Below are 19009 nucleotides of genomic sequence, written 5' to 3' on the forward strand. Positions count from 1 at the left end.
CTGTTATTCAGGCTGCTCAGACGACCCACACTCATGTAAGTGAAGTTAAAGCCTAGGGCCAATCTCAATTCTCTGTTTTACCCCTTCCCCTTCCCCTATCCCTTCATCTTACCCCTAGCCCTTGTCCCTCGAAACCGAGTGGCAAGACATAGGGGTGAAGAATATTCCCCTTGGAAATGAGATACCACTAGCCAACCATAAGGGAGAGCTGGATGATTGAAACACTTGAATTAACGTAATTTACAGAGATCGTACCACACTGAAAGCTAATATTTTGTCACTAGCAACCTGTCTTCTGTCAAATAGGCTATAATTGCATTTTCAGCTCGGAATAAAACCGTTCAGGAATTATTTCAACAACAGCTGAACGTGCCTATGTTCGTTCGCAGCCTACCTTGGTCTGGGTGAATGAAACAGGCATGGGGGACAAAATAAACATGCAGTTTGCTATGTAAACATCCCACAACTCCTTTGATATTTCACAATAATATCCAAATGGTCGTTACTTGACATCAGAAGCAATCGCTACCTGTAATAGCCTATGTGAGGAGTCGGCAGCAGTAGGTCTATGCAGCATTCATATCAGACGAGCGGTAAAAAAGTTCAGCGAATTTAGCTGCTGTTGGACTTTACATTTCTGACATGGTATGCTGCCAATTCGCGGGGTAGACATGGAAATATGTAACATGCGAGACATTCGCGCAAATAATGATGCGCTGTTAACATTCACAAAACAGCGATAAGGGGGCTATATATATATAGCGATAAGGGGTAAAATAGAGAATTGAGATTGGCCCTAATAGTGCTCTAAAACAAAATTTGGTAGTGCTCTAAAACAAAATTTGGTATCCTCAACTTTTAGGTTGGACAGAGTCAGACCATTTATAGGATACTTGGGATGATCAATCTTTTATTAACATTGGTTCGAAAACACGCGATTTGAACAGTAGATGGCGCATTTCATCCATATTGAATCACTGCATCCATTGCCGAAGCGTAGGCCTCCATGAAGTGAGCATTATGTAGTCCTGTCATGTGTGAAATAGTCTACAAGCACACTCCCTCAAACATTCTGATTCAGTTAAGTTATAACATAGAAAGTAAATTAACTATGTATTGGCATCATGTTAAGGAATATCAGATCAATGACCCTATAACCATATGGTCAATATTTGTCCTTATGACATATTGTGCTGACTGATTTATTGTATTATCATTATTAATACGATTTTGGTAAACACAAAAGAATATGCTTCCAGAAATACAAACAACGTACAAATAGAACATGTTCCAAATATCATGCCAGTTACCTCACCTGGTCATCGGATTACTTTTCTACCAGGCTCATATGTTGGTTTATAAATTGACTCATTTTTCTTTTTGTATACAAAACGTAAAGCAAGGTTCAGTTATGGATTAACTGAGTAGTTGTGCCATTCCATTACCAAAAACACACAAGAGTAAATATAGTGCAGTATATGCTTACTTCTATAACCAAAGTACTTTTTGTGAGTTGGATAACTTGTCCAAATTGAACATAAACAATGGCCTATATGATAAGAGCCTTCATGATTGATGTCAAGAGAACTAAAGTTTAATTAATTTGAGTTAATTGACACATGATTCAGACAGTGTAAACAAGTGAGAAACAAGCTCATGTATGCCTTATTACATCCAAATGTTATAAGCCCTAGCTAACTACTCTCAGTTTAGCTAACTCAGTAACCCCAGGCTGGGAGAGCAGGAGGATGACGTAGATGTGATTAACACACACATACATATGTCATTCTAGTCCGCTGTCCGTTTTGTTCATGTCTCCATTGCTGACTGTCTCCCCGTCCGCCTCATTCTCATCCTCGCGTGGTCCAGGCCCTTCTGTGTCTCCTTCATCTGTGTGTGGCGCCACCTCCGGCCTCAACGTCTCCTCCACGGTGTCATGGGGGGAGAGAGGTGGTATGGGGATGCTCTCTCCCTTCTTGGCCAGCTCGGCTAGCTGGTGGGCAGAGCAGGGGGGGGTCGGGGTCGGGTAGGTGTGGTGGAAGGTGTCGTAGTCCACCTCATAAAAGCCCTCCTCCAGGGAGAGGACAGGGGTGAAACGCTCACCCCACACCACCTCTGCGTCCAGATAAGAGCTCCGGGCTTGACAGGTCATCCCTACAGCGAGACAGAGAGACAGAGCAGAGAGACAGAGCATCCCAATCTATAAGTATCTCAATTTTTACACTGACATCAACAAATTGTAATAAGGAGTATGAAAAACATGCCCAGCATTAATAAATGGAACTATTAAATAGCCTTAATAAGTATAGCGAAAGCCTGAGAACCCATAATATTGATTCAGCAAGTTCCTCTGATGTGTAGAAAACATACTGTGTCCGCACACACATAAGTAGGAAGGGATAACGCTGCTTCAGAGATTTTTTCTGGGAAGAATTTAGCTCTGCTTGAAAGGTTGCTGTAGCCTATTATTCTCTAAATCTAGAATATAAATGGGTTTGGCTGGAGATGTTTTAAATGCTCTGATAAAAGATTCAAGTGATTTTTTCTTGTTGGAGTTCACTGTGTCAAAAGGCTGTACCTCTGTTATTGTGTGAGCTTATAAAAAATCATGCGCAAGAAAACAGATGACTGGATGTAAAAAGCACCGTAAAATGGTAGTATCTTAGCAAACAATAACCGTTTATTCTCTTTATAGTCTTTAAACAAACCCTTACCTCACATACAGTGTTGAATATGTATGTGTGTGGATTGCCTATAAATAGCATATGTGCCTCCTCCCATCTTCTGCTCAACTGAACCTTGAAGAGCCATGTCAATTACTCTACGTATTACCCCCGTAAACAGACAAACCCCGAAGATTACAGAGGCATAAAAAACCTCAGAATGAGTAAAAAAAACCACATAGGCACATATGTGCACACAGACACATAATGCAAATTGCCCAGAATGCATGTCAATCTAGATGTGCTGGCTTATTCAGATGTGCTGTTGCTCCTGAGGCGGTGTAAACTCATTGAATAGCTCATCTTTACTGCCTTCAGATGGTATTCATTGTGCTTGTACTAATACTTATTCAAAAAAGCATGATGTTCTTTAGAGGATTTGTTTCCCTTAAGAAAGGCGAACACTGTCTCTGTCAGTTAATTTCAGGAGAAAATCCCACTTTATGAAATGTCAAGAATAACAGACATTCAGTTTAATTTATTCCAGGGCCCTGGCAGATTGACAGACAATAAAAAGAGCTATATTATTACACACACAGAGAAATCATTGATGGGTTATGGTGATGGTGATGTTTGAAAGAGATTTCATGCATTTTAGTCAACAGTTAGAACAATAGCGAACATATCATGGCTTCTCTCAGTAGAGGCACTGATGGGAGCTATTTTCATAACAAGCTGACTGATTCCTGCGGTATATGGATCCAAATTTGACTTAACAAATAGAGCAGTGCAAAACCCCATTTATAGTATGCCATGTTTAGTTTTTGGTTACAATTGCTAAATTGGGTTTAAAACAAAACAATGCTCCTGATTCATAGTCCAAGGCTAAATAAAAAGTTTTTTTCCTCTAAAGGGATAAAGCTTCTTCTGCAAATTAAAAGAGCAGAGCAGAGAAGCGGAAAGATAGAATGAGGCTTATCTATGCCACCCACTCTTGACTATGAATCAGTGAGGGGAGACAGTGAAAGAGATGAGAGGAGAGAAGGGCATGGCTATTCGATCATGAATCACATTAGGCCTTCCCTCACCCCAGCCTCAGCTTTTTAATTTCCCTCAGGCAGGCCTATTAACAAATCTTGGATTTCCTTCCGCAAACAAACATCTCAAGGGCCCTTGGCCCCTTACAGTCAAGCAGTACTCACTGATGGCACATATTGGCACCAATGACAATAGCAAAAGCAATTAGTAAGGTGTACTTGGAGCCTATGTCAAGTGTAGTCACAATTCAGACTAATTAGTAATTTGCAGAGAGATTGCTGCTGCAGTAGTAGGTTCCCACCGGGGAATGTGCCTATAAGGGCAATCTTGCAAACACAAGAAATTATGGCCATTAATTTATTGCGAGTTGTCATGGTCAACTCAACTATGAAACATGGAAATGGAGTAAGGGAGAGAATTTGTCATCCACCTTCCCCTCCAATGCCAATGTTTGTGCTGAGAGTATCACAATACCATCAACTTACACTGATTTACCAATTGATGGTTACAGTGTCGTCGGATCTCAACCTCCTACATCATCCTTCAGTGTTACACCTGGTATTTCTAGGAACATCTGTTGTTATAACTAAAAGATGTCAAGCTTTGCAGGGACAATGTGTGCTGTGTGCTGTGATAACAGGGACTAAACAGTAATCAAGGCAATCCTTGCTCCAACCCACTCCAAGTCACAGGACACACACACACACACACACACACACACACACACACACACACATATTATTATTATTATATTATTATACAAAACAGGGCTAAGGGAATAATCTGCTGCAAATTATAAGGAGGGGTCTGAATAAGAGTAAGATGATAACATAAACAAAACGACAGCTAGCTCTTACAGTGTATCAAATTATAATTAAAGATGGCTTGTTTCTTCATGGAGGATGAGAGGTTGTTGATATGTCGACTTCACTACACTGAACTAATAGGTTCATATATTTATTAACAACACACCCACTGCTCTGACTCTTGTCTTCTGCTGCTTGTGGACTGATGGGTTTTTAAACATGGCGCTTAATGACATCGTGCATCACCTCCTGCCCGCCCATCGCTTTATCGGGACCGCACTGAAGTACCTACACCAAGGTTTGACCCCGTAGACGTTCCCAGAACGTTGCGTTACGGGGCCGTTCGTCTGTAGGAAACACGCACAAACGTTCCCGTTCCCGTAAAATCAAGTTCCAGGTCCGGTAGTGGAAACGGGCCTATTATTTCATCACTGACATGGAAAAGGTTTTTACAAATGTTTTTGCAGCTACGATGCAAACCAGTACCATACATGCACAACATCAAGATGATAATGTGGTATGATGACACCAGACCATTTAAAAGCTGTTGTTTAAAGTTATTTTGGGAAAACAGCAATAAAATACAATAAAATAAAATGTTTCATTTGTTATAAGAGTTCAGAATATGTTTAAAGACATGTTTATATACATGTTTATATAATTATGTTTATAGACATGCCTTCAGATAATTTACCTCTGCTCTATTGTGGCCTCACACCAGTTGTCTTGGATTCACTTTGACCACAGTATGATAAACCATACTTTAGCACACAAAAATAGAGTTTCCAACAGGTCATGTGAATGTATTTTTCATTGCTAATGACTAATTTGGTGACTGATCATAACAGTATTGACATGGAAGCATTTTAATAGTTGAAACACTTACTAATAGGAAGCACTATTTGATCAGATCTATCTCTGTGCTTTGTTTCAGGTTGCAATCAGTGGTCAAAACAGGAACTATTCCTGTAGGATATTTGCCTTAACTAATAACGCATCATCCTATAGACGATTACAGATTGCATCACATGGTATTTTTCAGTGTCTGTACTTACTCCTCTTTTCTTTTGTCTATTGTTTTGTTATTTTTTTTTCCATCAGTGTTCCTCTGTGGCATGTAAACTTGTATTTACACCCTGTGAGAAATCAAGAGTCAGGACCACGTTTATGCATGTGAGGTAACCATGGAGCTTTATTTGATTAACTTCCTTCACTGGGTTCTATTTTAGAATTGTTAAGAGACATTTCTTGTGTGTTTTGGTTTTATTTTCATCTTGGTCTAGGAATTAGACAAAATTGCTGTATTACTCTCAGTTAATTAGTAGACTCATTCTGACCCAGTTAGAATATGCTATTGTTAGGGGTCTTGAAAGTATTTGATTCAGAACTTATGATTTTTGTATTCATGAGTAACTTATGTCCTGATGTTTCTGTTGTATGTTCTTCCACATATTAGATGACTGTTTTTATTTCATTCTGTTCCTGTACTGTTCCTGTGTGTATCTGTGTGTGACTATGTGTTTAGAGATACGAGGGAATATTATGATTTTGCAAGGATTCATGGTTCTGCATGGCTGCGCCAGTAGCTATCTGCTCCAGATTGCCAGGTTGGCACTAATCAGAGTCTGATTCAGTGTAGTCCATGTGAGATGGGATGACCAACGCCAGCTCCCGTCAGCGTGGAAGGATACTTAAACCCTAACTATTTCCTTGTCTAGTTAGAGCAGCTGATGGATCTTTAGGTGAATTCATGCTGTCTCTCCTTTGATGAACATCATTGTAAATAAAACAGATTTGTCCTACCATTGGTCTGACTGAGTCTTCATTCATCTGTGGTATCAAAATTACCATCAGTGCTGTGGACCGTATGTTTATTGAGATGTCACATGCCAATCTCCATCATTGTATGCACACGGTCATACTTTCATGTCACTAAAACCTGCACACCTGCATGAATATGGATCTCAACCTATAGTCAAATAAAGCACAAATTCTCTCCAGTGGCTACTCACCAGTGGCCTCTACCATGCCCTCTAGGATGACCACGATCTCAAACTCGTCCCGTTCCAGCTGCTCTTTGGAGATGTCCCAGAAGGGGCTGGAGGAATTGATCTCGTGGCAGATGATGAGCGGTGACACCAGGAACAGGCGGTCGTCCCCTGTTTCTAAGCCCACGTTGATGTCCGTCTGGTTCAGCGGGATGAACTCCCCTTCCTTGGTCTGTTTGGAACGGATCAGCTTGGCCCGGATGGAGGCCTCCACGATGTGCGAGTTCCGCAGGTCCCCGACACGGAACATCAGGCACAGCTTGTTGTCGCGCATGGAGATGACGGCTGTGTGGGAGAACATGAGCGTCTCGGCGCGCTTGTTGGGCTGTGAGATCTTGACAAACATGCAGCCCACCATGAAGGCGTTAACGATGGTCCCAAGAATGGCCTGCACCAGCAGTAGGATGATACCTTCCGGGCACTTGTCGGTGATGACCCGGTAGCCATAACCAATTGTGGTCTCCGTCTCGATGGAGAACAGAAACGCAGAGACAAAACCGTTGAGGTTGTTGACGCAAGGTGTCCAATCATTGTCATCGGTGTGGTCCAAGTCACCTCGGATGTAGGCGATGAGCCACCAGATAAGGCCGAAGAACACCCAGGTTGTGGTGTACACCATGGTAAAAACAAGAAGGTTGAGGCGCCATTTCAGGTCCACTAGCGTCGTAAAGATGTCTGTTAGGTACCGGTAGGTTTCCCGCACGTTGCCATGGTGCACATTGCACTTGCCATCCTTCTCTACGTAGCGCTGACGACGCTTCTTCACCACTCTTGGGGGGTCTGGATCTCCTCCCCCCCCCCTTAACACCATGGTACGATCTGTGGGCACCTGTTAGTGTAATCATACAAAGACGGAGAATTCAGCTTAAACGTGTTTGTCAATTTTCAAGTTTGTAAAAGACGGTATTATTTCCCAAATGAAAAACAGTAACTATAGTGAATATGAAAGTAAAGAGTTAAGATTTGGTCTCTCAAAAAAGAGACGGAACATCTTTTGTCATGGTGCGAGGAGATAAATGGAAGGAAAAATCTTGACAGCAAGTTGACATGACAGCTCATTACAGATGAATCATCATAGGATTGTGCAGATAGAAAAGAGTACATTAGTTCCATTAGATACAGGAGTAATGATAGAGCACATAGTGCCTGTCTCAGGCAAGAGCTTTTCCTGATGCTGAAAGGCATCACCTTGTCTTTGAGGTCAGCCCATTTCTTTGGCAACTTGATACCCTGTTTCTCCACATCCTGTCCTGAGTGGCCCTTGAAATTGCTCATGGCCTGGTAGCCTTGGGGCCACAGTGGTGGTGGCTAACCTAATAGAGCAGCAGGAACAGTCACACTGAAAAGAAAGGGGAAAATACATTAAAAGAAGCATGGTCAAGCAAACATCCTCATCCTGATTCCAACAACTGTACACATATTCTGACAGAACCCTTCATGATATGGAGCACTGGGTTTATTCATTTTAATTAAGACATTTCTTGAGATATTCTAGGCCTAACCCCATACAGCACTAGTATTGATTGATGACCTGCTTCTCCCTCTGGTATGCCTTGCCTTATGCTTCCCTCTGAGTGCTGGTTGAGTTTAATCGAATGTGCTGATCTTTAGATATCTCCAGTGTTTAAGGCCAGCACAGAGTGCTAAATCAGTCAGCATGGTTTATTTAAGGAGGCAGCGGAAGCCTCCGTCTAGGTCAGTAGTTCACTATTTTATCGGCCTGAGCATCCATCTTATTCCCAGGACATTGTAAAGGTCTCGCCAGTGTTTGGCCAGACTGCCCACAGAAGAGAGCCAGGACAGCAAGTCCCATGGTTCATTGCAGCCGGGCCAGAATTTCTGTTTTAATTGCACAATCTGTCACAGCTCTGGCACACCTTGTTATGGCTCCCTGTTTGACGCTGGGTTGTCTTGTGGTGCACTGCACTTGAAATCCACTCAAGTGGTGCATTTTTATGCTATTGATCAGGTTCCGTGCCTTAAGGCTTCAATGTAAACATGTGCTATTTATCAATGCCAGCTATGGGTTTATTCCCCTGTGGGTGGTAACAAGACACATACACACTTCAGCCCAATCTATTTCACAGTCACACACCCCCACCTTCAAGATCTCTGGTTTGTACATTCGAGAATGGGTAGTGCTTTGATCATGGCCTTTGGATTGGATTACCTGGAATCAGCTACATTTCTTCTGCGTAGAACACTTTAATGATCTGCATTCTCAGATTGAAGCGGCACACACACACTGCACTTCTTATGAATAGATCAATTCCTGAATTGTGAATTACTTTTTCTGTGCTTTCTTTTGCATCAGCTGCTTTCTTTTGCATCAGTTGCGGACTGCGGGTTCATTATGCCGCTAACTGCTCTCATGTTTTCTCCTGTAGCTTGTTACGATGGAGTGATACTATCCTGAGGATTCAGGATGGAGTAATGGAAGCAATATTATTTAACAAGACATCCTGTAGTTCTCCCCAGTGTCTTGCATGATCCTGGGGAGTTCTTCATACACACTGCCCTCCTCCTCCCTCCCACCAACCAGTGCCTTTAGTCAGTAGATGCAGTTAAAGGGATACCAGGAGTCAGTCATTCATTAACCCACCCACACACAGAGGTGTTATTAACCAGGGCTCTGTTGGGGGCAGGCAAGGAGGGGGCAGAGAGAGACAGACGGAGGCAGAAGGCACACGCCGGGACACCACAGCTATGCCACAGACTCACAGAGATGACCTCATGAGCCCTACGGAGGAGAAGGTGGACAGACAACCTTGAGGATAAACCACAAAGAGAGGCTGAGGAGAGAGAGACTGCAAGACAGACAAAGTGAGAGGGAGAGAGAAAGACAGAGAAAGAGAGCGAGAGAAAGAATGGTTCGACTGAGAACGCTTTTGTATGATAGGGCAAGACCTTGTGGCCTTCTGGCTTTGTTGTCATTTACAAGCAATTTAATGAGCTGCCAGTCCAGCAAATGGTTCTCTGAGCAACAGAGCAAATATATTATTATTAGGACAATTTTTGAAAGAAATGGAAACGTTGCAATTTTGTCATTGTTACTCATACTATTATCAAATCATATGTAGCTACTGGATTACTGCGACCAATGAAGATAAATAATGAAACATTATGAAACTTGATTTTCTGCCCCATCATGATCGTGTTGCATTGCTTTTGGAAAATAAAAACAAGTGTCGAGCTCCAGCAAGTTGTCCAACTGTGATGCCACGTTGGGCTCCAGAAGGCAGGCTGTAGCCCACAGTGACCAAGCGCTGAGGCCAGTGCAGGGGAAGGGATGGCAGGACAGGCAGTAGGGATGGGAAGCACAGGGGTCACTGCAAAATGTCACCAACTGGAGCAGACAGACGATGCTCGTCCACCCAGCTGCCTCCTCACAAGAGCCTCTTCAGAAGAGCCACCAGGTCATTGGGAAGTGCGTTGTAGAGGTCCACACTAGTGACTGACTCACTGCTCGTCTTTTATGGATTCTGCGTATTTCTCTGCCTCACAACATCCTTGGTTCCTACTTCTTTCGGTTTGCTCATTTTTATTTCTTCATTCAATACTGATGTGCAGCCTAGCGGAAATAATGACGGCAAGGTGACACAGCTGTCCATATGGGGGAATGACTGAGCGAGGTGGGGAGTGTAATGCAATGGCCGGGCATTTTGTTCTGTGAATAACACAGAGGAGGATACTTCAGCTCCCACTCCACAATCTCTTCTGCCATGCGGGACAGCAGCAGAGCAGGAGACAGGAGAGCTTATTCACTCTCAAGAGTTTAGGGTCGAGTCTATGGCGAGGACTCCGCGTTTGATGCAGCTTTACGTAAAATAATTATCCCAAAACCACCTCCGAGTGTTGCAAAGCAGACTGCTGGTTCTATTTCTGCCAAAAATAACTTACATAACTACTTTTTTCAGCTGCTCGTACAAGAGACGATGACTATGTAGAATGATATGGGTCACTAATGCACTGGCCTCAAGGTCAGCTTTCAGTTGTGGTAAACTGTCCTCACTGATGCACATTGACATAATGCCTCGTGGACAAATTGTTCGAGGATTTCACAGCATGTGCTGCATAAGGAATTCCTCCCCAAAGACCGTTTGAACTCCAGACTGATGCATTTACAGACTTTGACGCTGGAACAGGTCCGGAACATTCAGAAAGGTCATTTATTAATGAATGGGCTTCTGCTGCCACTGACCAGTTGAAATAGGCAAAAGGGATTGCAAGGCTGTTCCCATGGCCACAACAGAATTGTTTAAGAAGACCTGTGGCCAGCTTGGTTATGTCTTCCTCAGGCGCAGTATGTGGCAAGTAAAATTATATTCACAGAGTACAGGAAATCCATATGTGTTTTTTTTCTCCCTAATGACAAATTTGCAGTATGTGAGGACCAATAAGACTGTACAAACTAATAAATGAGCTTATATCCCCACATTCGATGTTTGTATGTGTTACATGTTTATGTGTACGATGAACATGCTATTTTATGTCATACCAAAATGTGTTTATATTTTGACTGATGCAGAAAATAATATACATTTCAGTGATAAGGTGATAGAAATGTTGTGTTATGGCAACCAGCCTCTATATTTGGTGTAAAATGGAGCTCTGAGAGAATGAGAGCTCATTAAATTCAAGAGCATTTGGGCAAAAGATTTTATTTACAACAGAGTGCACCCTCAAATCGCCCACTTAAATTACGGAGTCCTCTCTTTAGTAATTTTACCCATCAATGTCTCTGCCCTCAAATTAGGTAACAGCTACACACAGAGAAGGAGCGGACTGGGAGAGCCGCGCAGGCACAGAAATAGACCTGTTTCCAAGCCTTTGGTTTGCCCATGTTCTTCCATTAGACTGCACACACAAAGCAGGTGGGAGTGAGGAGAGCATCTCCCACATAAACACTTGTTGAGGTTTCTGGCAGTCAAACTCCTCACATACAAAGCCAGAGACATTTTTTACTCTTTGAAAAGGGCAGAGGCTCATTTAGGAGTTTAGGTCTCTCTTAAGTATCACTGTCCCTTTGGGAAAAAAGTGGCCTCCAGAGAGCTTTAGCATATTCCCACTGTTCTCTTTATGTATGGGGTTGGGGGTGGTAATTGCTGCCTAGGGTCATGTTCTTGTTCTGTCTTACTTTTTTTGTTCCTTTTTTGCATTCTCGTCTTCTCTCCTGTTTCTTGAGGCTTTACGGAAGTTTCATGAGCCTCTAATTGGAGTTGCTGAATAACAAGCCAAGGATCCTGGAAAATGCACACTGGGAGACAAGGCCTTGCCATGCAATTGGGCTATTACCAACTAATAGCCACCAGTGATCAGAAAGGTTTTTCCTTGAGTTATGGGTCACCTATTTCTCATGGTGTCATTATTACAGGCAGTTTAATGAACTGTGGATAGGAGACACACAACCAATTCCACTGTGTACTACTCTGGATGTTTGTTTCTGCATAAGCTTATGGGGACACTATTCCATTGATTGCTGTATCTATTTGATGCTACTTTGTGTTTGACCTTGATCTAATTTGCAGCTTGACCCAGTATTGCTTCAATTGGACTCACATCACCCGTTGTGTATCCACATTTCCTTCATTAGCAAAAGGATGACCTCCGCTGTTAACACTACCATGTATCCATTTCCTTCCTCCATCACACCCCCTGCCACTCTATTCATCCATACGCCATTATCAAGGCTCTCTTATGCTAAATGAAATCTCTCTTATCTATTTTATTTGCTGCCGTAAAACCAGATCATGTATCTCTGGCAAGATTACTTATAAGCAAAGGAAATAATAAGCAACTAATAAGGTATTGTATGTCAGTTGGATATGTAGATAACCAGTTAGAATGCTGTGCTGAGATGTGCATGGAATGACAATGTGAATAAACTTTCATTGCAATAATGTCAATGTTTCCTGTCTAGGTAGTTAGAAAAGATGCTACATCGGGCTGCATTTTATCAGACATTATGTTGATGAAGTCGTCATAATGTAGTATAGACAGTATAGGAAGCCACAGTCTAATGTGTAAAGGATGCAAAGCCTCAACTCCCTATACTTTACTTTACTGATGGTATCTACCAAGCATTGCTTACAAGCATTGAACTCACTGTTTATTTGTGAACTATAAGATGATACAAAGCCAATATAACTTGGATCAATGCACACTAGTTACACGGAGCAGGCTGGTAGTTCACCGCTGCCACTGGGCTGCAGCAGCATCATAGAACACCGTCCTAGAACCAGAAAACCACCAGGTGCACTCAAATAATTCTGGGACAAGCAGATCAGACACAGTGTTGTGCAAGATACCAAACAGGGCATTTGCTGACAAACTGTTGCACAAATGTGCCTTTTTCAGAAATCATTCATTTCAAAACCCCTTTGTGCCTCATAGAGCCGGTTTGGGTTTAAATCACACTATGAATGAAGTACATTTTTGATTCTAAAGTGGAGGGCAAGGTAACCTATAATAAAACAACAATTTCCAAAGACATAACAAATGTTTCCTCCTTGTATGAGTATGTCATTGTGCTATGAAGGGGAACAAATAATTTTTGCCTTACGTGGCTGTCACATAGAGAAATTGAGGACAAATGATAACACCTCTTTTGACATGAGATTGGGACATAGCACGCGTGTCTGATAATTGGGTCAGCGCATGTGCGTGAGGCACTAAAAGTGTTTTTCAAAATGACACAAATATTCATGAAGGATGTCCGTCTCTCCACTTGACCTCTGACCCCTGGCCCACATTTGCACTCCCGCTCCCACCAGGGACTCTGATTTCTACGCTGATTGCACTTCAGTGCAGCTGAAGAGGGTACGGAATCTAGCAAAATGCACGGTTACACACCAGTCAACATTTACTGGGGTTTGGAAAACCAACTGGCTTTTGCATACTGAGCTTCATCAGGACTAGGCTGAATGTTTTTGGTATAGAATTCAACCACATCCCACAATATCTACACAAGATTTAATTTATGATAAACTGAACAAATAAACACTATACTCGAACATGTCTGCCTGTTGATTCTCATATGGTTTCATCATATATTCCGTCAGTTTTAATGTTACTCTTTTACGGTTTTTCCTACATTTACCATTAGAATCAGCTTCATATTAGACTTTGTTTAGTGTAGTCTATTATAACAATAGCTTAACAAATAAAACAGGCCTACAGTCATTAATATTGGTTGTATAATATATAAAGACACATAACAAATAACATTAATTGTAAAAATGAGTTTGTGCTTATTGTGCAGACCATTCAGCAAGTCTATCTTCATGTATATTGTGTAATGATTGCGCCCCATATTATATGTCTTTACCACACAGAGCTGTGAGATATTTGCAAGTAGGACTATTACTTTTAGTTAAAAAAGCTCTAAAAACCCTCTGCAGAACATTACAGGGTGCATGGACATTACCGAGTAAACCACTCATTTCATAAGATTATTCTTAGGTTACCCAAATGAGTGTTTCCCCTGGCATTCCCTAAAAATGCATTCCCTTACACCAAGCACAAAGGGAGCCTAATTCAGGCCCTGCCTTGAGACCCTTTCAAGAATTCAGATGTAAGCTATGCCCAACAGACAAGACTAGAAAATTGAATGACTCAATTATTCATAACCAGTGGACAGCCTCTATACCATTTGCCCTGAGTTCTATTTGTCATTCTATTTCACTATGGTGCCAGTGGACTTTCAAGAATGAGGCTTAAATAGATCAGGGTATAAAATTAATCTAATGACAGAGAAGCAATGATAATGCATTTCTCCTTTCTTAGATCTTCGAATATTTCAAGTAGATTACTATACATAACAGAATTTGAATTCAGATGAAGTCATACATAATTGTATTTGACACTTTCGGATTTCCCTTTGTCTTCAGTTGCAGACCCCTGCTTAGGCTAGTGCCCAACAGTTTCACATAACTACAGTGCTCTCTCCTTTCAATGAACACGGGACGTCTGTTCTCCATCTTATGTAGTGCTGTTATTTAGGGATCTAAGAACGAGAGTTTTTTCAAAATATTACTCAGCTCTTCCGAAGGATCCTTGCATCTTTATCCCATGATCTGTGAATCTAAAATGTTAAAATGCTTATCATCTTGACATAGTTGTCGGGGCGAGTGGAGATGGCCCGCATCGTAGCTATCATTGAAATGGGTAACAGTACGTCTTCTGGACACGCTGCCCCGAGGCACAGACGCTGCCGCCTGTCAGTTCCGGAATTATGAATTTACTCAACTCTATAAGAGACAAAGACTGCCTTGGCGCATTCCTATCTGGCACAGCAGCGAATATCCTCTTCTGGATTATGTAACAATTACTATTTGAGAAATATGTCAAGGATGCACACCCCTCTATTATAAAGAGCAGAGCGTGTACTGTTATGGGACTGTGATTGAATTGTTTACAACTATTGCATCGATGTGCAAAATGAGAATATGATCTAAATGCAGACATCCCAACATAAGCAATTGTTTTCTGTGGGTTACCACACTCAACCATGGGATCCATTCATGATGCAATTTGCTGACAGATAAACTCGTAGGTGATAACATTAAAATAAACTTGCTGAGAAATAAAACCAGGATAAGACTGTAAGCTACACTACAAAAGAGCACACAAGAAATAACGACGCATCAGTCATAAACACTTGTTATTATGCGTATGGCATTTTCGATATACGCACACACACAACCTTGGAATGAAAGGTTGACTATCCACTCAGAAAGCGGCAGCTTGATATCACACCACCAACGACGACTGTTACAACAAAACATCGTGTCAGTGTGCAAAAGTTTATGAGGCTACAACAGCCCTACAGACCATTCTCCCAAACCTTGAGATAACCTAAACGTATCTTAAAATGTTAACTAATCTGAACTAATAACCAGTTCTAATATCCCTACAAGCAATTGCAGTGTTCCGTTAGGTAAATATCTGGGTTTCATATGCCTTACATGAATGAATAAACGACATGCAACCTGGAAATATAAACAATGTGAGTTAATAAAAACATACATGGTTTTACTCCCAGTTCATCATAAATCATAAAACGGAACTGCATCCCATAGAGAGTTGTCTCATTCAGCGAGAAGAAAACATAATACTGAAGCGGCTGGTCACCTGCACAGAAGAAGTGTGTTTACTCCTCGCCCGGACCGGAGCTCCTGGTAGGTCTCCAAATGTCATCTGAGTCCGCGCGCGCCAGCGGGACGTGTCCGTAGATTAAAACATGATTTTCTTCCTAACTGCTGTGATGGCTCTTACAGTAACTTTGACTTGTTATAAATTAATACCTTTGAATATCGATACAGTCATGCCACGTCTTGATAGATAACCCAACTGGACGGTCAATGAGTCGCGATGTTGTTCTGTTAGGAGCGAGCCTACCTCTCTCCAAACTGAGCCAGATTCAATAACAGGAAATCACTAAACTGGATGTTTTAAAACATAAATGAACAAGGAAATATAAGCACATGGTTCATTGTGTACATTTCAGACCGATCTACGCTGATATGGTTGAGACGGAGACGGGCGCAATGGCACAAGAGCTAGCGCGTAATGCAAATATCCCCTCCCCCTTTGCTGCCGATTCGCGGACTGTGGTAGCATTTATGTTCTGGATGTTGAGGGCAGACACGTACGCGCGCAGCACTGGCATTGTCATATTTCATAGTATCGCCGCTAATTTCTTTTAATGCAATAGTTCCTAGATGCCCCCATGCATGAAACTGCAAAAGATTTCAGTAGAACGTCAATGCAATTAAGAGTCAGATCAGGTGAGTGAAAAAGAGCTGGGCTATCAGGTGTATATTAGGCCAATTCTGTTGGCTAAGCATGTCCATGTACCATGAGCGATGTAATACTAATGTATCTACAGCACATATAAAATCTGTGTGTGTGTGTGTGTGAGTGAATCACCTGTTAAAAGACCTTAACATGTCTATGCTAACTAATTTTACACAAATAAACATTTCCTTGATGTCTTATGGAAACATTGCAACTTGATTGAGGAACCTCAATAAACCAATACACACACAGACACACACACACACAGGCATCATAAGGATGGAGAGGTCAGTGGCATGATGGTCTGTGTCTATCTGTGCCTGACTGAGTGTTGATCTTAGTGAGCCACATTTCAGCAGGAGCCAGAGCAGAGAACAGCGTAGCAGACATAATAAGGCATGCAAGGCCCCACCTGTTGCCAGGTACTGAAGGGATTATCACAGTTCTTATCATTGCTTCTCTGTCAGGACAGCCTCTCTCCAAGGCCACTCTGACACCAGGCCAAACGGTGACCGCAATCTCCAGTGTCGCATATAGTTCTCTCTCAACATAAATGCCCAGTTGTCATCCCTTGGAAACGCGCGCAAACACACTTTCGCCCGCCGCTAACTCTCAATGCACGTTTTCGTCTCTGCAAACCTGTGCCTTCTGCCAAGTCTCTTATTTTCATCTCAAATATCTCTTTGGGAGTCTTCTCTTTCTCTCTGTAGTGCTTCACTGCTATTCCTATTCCTACTTTCTCTCTCTCTCTCTCGTAAAGGTCCATCATTTGGTTTAGTCAGATTTTTTTTCTTTTTCGCATGTCCAAATTTCCGTCAAGGATTCCCGGGACACTGAAAGACCGGGGTAGACGAAACTTGGTGGGCATGTAACCCCATATGGATAGCATGGAACCATCGTTTTTAGTTTTGATCTGTAGCCCCCCCGCTGGACTGCACCCCCCCAAAGGAGGGTAGGGCAGACACAGTTTTCTGTGAATATCTCGAGAACCGTGGGTTTAGGAGGACCATTTTTTTGTATGTTGATCTCAAGGGGCCATGTCAACCCATTCCATAACCACTCATTTCATGTATAAGCCACCTAGTTAAACACAAAAAAAAGTAAAAATGAGGTGTTGTAATCGCAGGTATCTGTGACCTAACATAGTCAAAACTGCACGGAATTGGAAGTGTAGGATCATTATGACACCCTCTGAATGCACGCCAAGTTTAGTGGAATTCCATTCATGGGGGCCACACAATAAATTAATTTATGTTACTATACACCAACTGGCCTGTAGGTGGCGGGAGACAGTTTTCTGTGAATATCTCGAGAACCGTAGGGCCTAGGAGGTCCACCTTTTTTTTGTACGTTGGTCTTAAGGGGCATGTCAACCCATCCCATTACCACTTATTTCATGTACAGAAGCGCCACCTAGTTAAAAATTAAAAGCAAAAAAATTAGGTGTTTTCATCACAATATCTCTGGCTGACATGGTCAAAACTGCAATTTAAATTGAAAGTGTAGGATCATTATGACACCCATCGAATGCATGCCAAGTTTTGTGAACTTTCGTTCATGGGGGGCCTTACAATAAAATAATTTATGTGTACATTTAGTGACCGTACACCAACAAGGATTCCCGGGACACTGAAAGACCGGGGTACACGAAACTCGGTGGGCATGTAACCCCACATGGATAGCATGGAACCATCGTTTTTTGTTTTGATCTGTAGCCCCCCCGCTGTACTGGACCCCCCGAAAGGAGGGTAGGCAAGACACAGTTTTCTGTGAATATCTTGAGAACCGTAGGGCCTAGGATAACCAATTTTTTCCGTATGTTTGCCTCCAGGGGTCATGTTAACCCATTCCATGTGCATAAACAGATACACACGCACACACATACATTCACAGTAATCATACGTATGACACATACTCACACAGTAGACATATGTACGCATGCATGCACATGCACAAACACACATACGCAGGCAAACACACAAGCACGCACACACACACACACCTACACACATAAACATGTACACGCACACATGCACACAATTCAAGAATTTCTCAGAATTATGAAAAAGCAAGATGGGGGTGGGGTTGTATAAAATGAACTTTACATGTGAAATCTATGAACTAATCATGTTTTGGTACTTGTTGTCTAGCAGATACCAGTGAGAATTGAGTGTGGATAATGCAATTTAGTGAGACAGAATCATATAGGCCTTTCAGCGTGATTTATTTTTGTGGAAAAAATGTTTTGTACTGGGTGGCGGTCATATTTTGTACCGCTCTGCGGTACATCTAGTTTGTTTTGAATTTTGTATTGTATTGACTAATTTCCATGCAAGTCAGACAGGCGCTTGGACAAATCAGAGATCAACAGATAATGAGAGCACTGTGAGGTAATGTCTGATCAGAGTCGTAGACATCTCCTTGTGATGTGAATTCCCTTCACCTGTCATATTTATAATACAAAGACCATGGAATGCGGGTTGCGGTGCTGTGTTTTTTCTCTTCATATTTATAGATGAGGACAAATGTGCGCGTGAGTTAGCAGATTCACTGGGAAATAAACAATGCTTTGAAGGAGGAGAACAGCCCAAGGTCTGCTAGAGCTGTGACAAATGAGGGCAGCTTTTGATGACATCAGCAGTAGAGATCCCACATC

The 19009-nt window shown here is 42.1% G+C and overlaps 1 protein-coding gene across 2 annotated transcripts; it reads right to left on the bottom strand.

Annotated features, from left to right (window-relative positions):
- Positions 1-890: 890 nt before the first annotated feature.
- Positions 891-16131, bottom strand: zgc:162160 (uncharacterized protein LOC561782 homolog). 2 transcript variants are annotated; one of them, XM_048260425.1, is made up of 4 exons: positions 15688-16131; positions 7744-7894; positions 6520-7384; positions 891-2154 (listed from the first exon to the last, which is right to left on the bottom strand). In XM_048260425.1, the coding sequence occupies exons 2-4, from the start codon at positions 7828-7830 to the stop codon at positions 1784-1786; spliced, it is 1323 nt and encodes a 440-aa protein (XP_048116382.1). In that variant the 5' UTR covers positions 7831-7894; positions 15688-16131; the 3' UTR covers positions 891-1783. The 2 variants fall into 2 exon arrangements, with proteins under 2 accessions (XP_048116382.1, XP_048116384.1); XM_048260427.1 differs by lacking the exon at positions 15688-16131 and adding an exon at positions 15583-15655.
- Between the last annotated feature and the right edge of the window lie 2878 nt (positions 16132-19009).

Source organism: Alosa alosa, chromosome 13 (assembly GCF_017589495.1).
Source record: "Alosa alosa isolate M-15738 ecotype Scorff River chromosome 13, AALO_Geno_1.1, whole genome shotgun sequence".
NCBI lineage: Eukaryota > Metazoa > Chordata > Actinopteri > Clupeiformes > Clupeidae > Alosa > Alosa alosa.

Coding starts and splice junctions, on each gene's coding strand:
- zgc:162160 (XM_048260425.1), bottom strand. CDS start 7,830: ATGAGCAATTTCAAGGGCCACTCAGGACAGGATGTGGAGAAACAGGGT. Junction 7,385..7,743: donor GGGCTGACCTCAAAGACAAG/GTGATGCCTTTC, acceptor TTACACTAACAG/GTGCCCACAGATCGTACCAT. Junction 2,155..6,519: donor GGGCATGGTAGAGGCCACTG/GTGAGTAGCCAC, acceptor GTCTCGCTGTAG/GGATGACCTGTCAAGCCCGG.